At 34.2% G+C, this 2,033-nt stretch overlaps 1 protein-coding gene across 1 annotated transcript in view; it reads right to left on the bottom strand.

The window, feature by feature from the left end:
- Positions 1–401: 401 nt before the first annotated feature.
- LOC144962293 (uncharacterized) overlaps positions 402–2,033 on the bottom strand; it is a 3,843-nt gene continuing 2,211 nt past the window's right edge. The window contains exons 7-10 of the mRNA XM_078895200.1: positions 1,738–1,873; positions 1,451–1,585; positions 695–793; positions 402–424 (exon numbers count right to left, since the gene is read on the bottom strand). Of these exons, the coding sequence (XP_078751326.1) occupies positions 402–424; positions 695–793; positions 1,451–1,585; positions 1,738–1,873 (393 nt within the window). The remainder of the gene's footprint in view (positions 425–694; positions 794–1,450; positions 1,586–1,737; positions 1,874–2,033) is intronic.

Here is a 2,033-nt window from a genome sequence, read left to right on the forward strand (position 1 = left end):
ATTACAATTAGTATACCATTTGTTTGGAATTTCAGCAAAATAAATGAACTTAACTTCAATTTAAATTTTCCAGCAACATATAAATATATAAGAATGTTTGACGAAACTTTCTTCCAAAGCCGACTATATGTTCCCAGGGAGCGAGGTGCAGTTCAACGTTGGTTTGTTGTCATAATAAAAGAAAAGGAATGGACTGTATAGGCTATTCGAAAATAAGGTCTTTGTCCTCAGGCCATGCTCGCATTTTATCTGTTAAAGTTTTATCTTTAATCTTGGCAAAGGTTCTGTGAAACTCTGGGAAGGCTGTCCTGAGTGATCTTATAAGACTTGGATCCACCGTCGTCTTCCTTCTATAGGCTCCTAAATAATGGAAGGCCATTTGAGGTTCGTCTATAGTAAATTTATTCCTGGCCGTCACATATATCTGGGGGAAAATAAGAAAGAAAAAAAAAAGAAAATATATTTGTACCAGACGAGAATTAATCTACATGAGTGGGGAGTGGGAGGGGAGGTATTTTTTTACTCTGATGTAACTGAAAAATTAGATAAATCTCTTTACATTTATTTACAGAGACAACCCCCCCCCCACCCCCCCCCCGAACTTTCCAATTTATCTCCCAGTAGAAGCCGATCCTTTACTCCGTAATTTTCGTATTATGTAGACTAAGGAAACAAAGCCAAACTCATAAATTACTTACGCCTTTTAAGACCTTGTCTTCTCTGATGTAATTATTGGGGCACTTCTCCGGGTTTATTGCAGACAAAGTCTTTGTGAAATATAGCACACTTTTATCTGTTTAATTAAAAAGAATAAACATAGATATTTGAATCATTTAAAGCCGTGTGATTATTAGTTTTTATTAAAGAAATGTTTACTCCTTTACCGTCACACAGCTAACACTATGACATTATTTTTTCCGAGAAAAGACCAGAAAAATGTAAGAAAGACAGGTGCATAGCCTTTATTCTAAGACACAACTGTCGTAGTCGATGTGTTGATATAAACTTGTAAAGGGAATTAATCCTTGGTATTTGTACACCCTATGTTATATTCTCGAGTTGCATCCCTTGAACAATACAATGGTTACCGGTTGGTTTGTCATTTCATTACATCAACTATGCGCCGAGCGAGAATCGTACCCAGGACCTTATTAATATTATTATTATTATTATTATTATTATTATTATTATTATTATTATTATTATTATTATTATTATTATTATTATTATTATTATATTATCATTATTATTATTATCATCATTATTATTATTATTATTATTATTATTATTATTATTATTATTATTATTATTATTATTATTATTATTATTATTATTATTATTATTATTATTATTATTATTATAGCCAAAATATCCAGTAAACCTGCTCAAAGACCAGAAAAATGTAAGAAAGACAGGTGCACCATGTTCATAATTAGTATTGCATACATACCGGGAACTACAGATGACGACTGTGAGGACTCTACAGAAGGCGAAGCCTGGACGTCGGTCACGATGGGTGGCTCAAAATATGCTCTTGACGTGCTGGGCTCGTCCAATCTTAACTCTTCCCTTTGCAAGCATTGTACTGGAATAAAAAGATATAGATGAACTGAACATTTCATATGAAACATTTTTTAGACAGCCTTTATAAAGCGTTTACCACCCCACCCCCCCTACTCCCCCCCCCCCTCTCCTCCTCTTCCTCACCCTCGCCCAACTTTTTTCACATCACTGTACCTGCTCCAATGGCTCGCAATCCTTTATATATAGTTTTGTCATGAGTTTTGGCCGCATACGATTCCCTGTGTACCTGCAAACTGTGATGCATCGCTTCGGATATGGCGGACTGAACTTCTTCAGGTGATTCCCTGTGCTGAAACACGAAGAGAAAGAAAACACACAAAAAAAATCAAAAATCAACAGAAAAAGTATTTGTGTGCTCGGCTTTGTGTTGGTTTCTTTTTCTTTTCTTTTTTTTTTTTTTTTTTTTGTTTTGTTTTGTTTTTTGTTGTTTTATTTTTCGTAAGGTTTTT

The sequence above is a fragment of the Berghia stephanieae genome, unplaced genomic scaffold, assembly GCF_034508935.2.
Source record: "Berghia stephanieae isolate SIO BIC M18660-M18661 unplaced genomic scaffold, UCSD_Bste_1.3 scaffold8, whole genome shotgun sequence".
Lineage (NCBI taxonomy): Eukaryota > Metazoa > Mollusca > Gastropoda > Nudibranchia > Aeolidiidae > Berghia > Berghia stephanieae.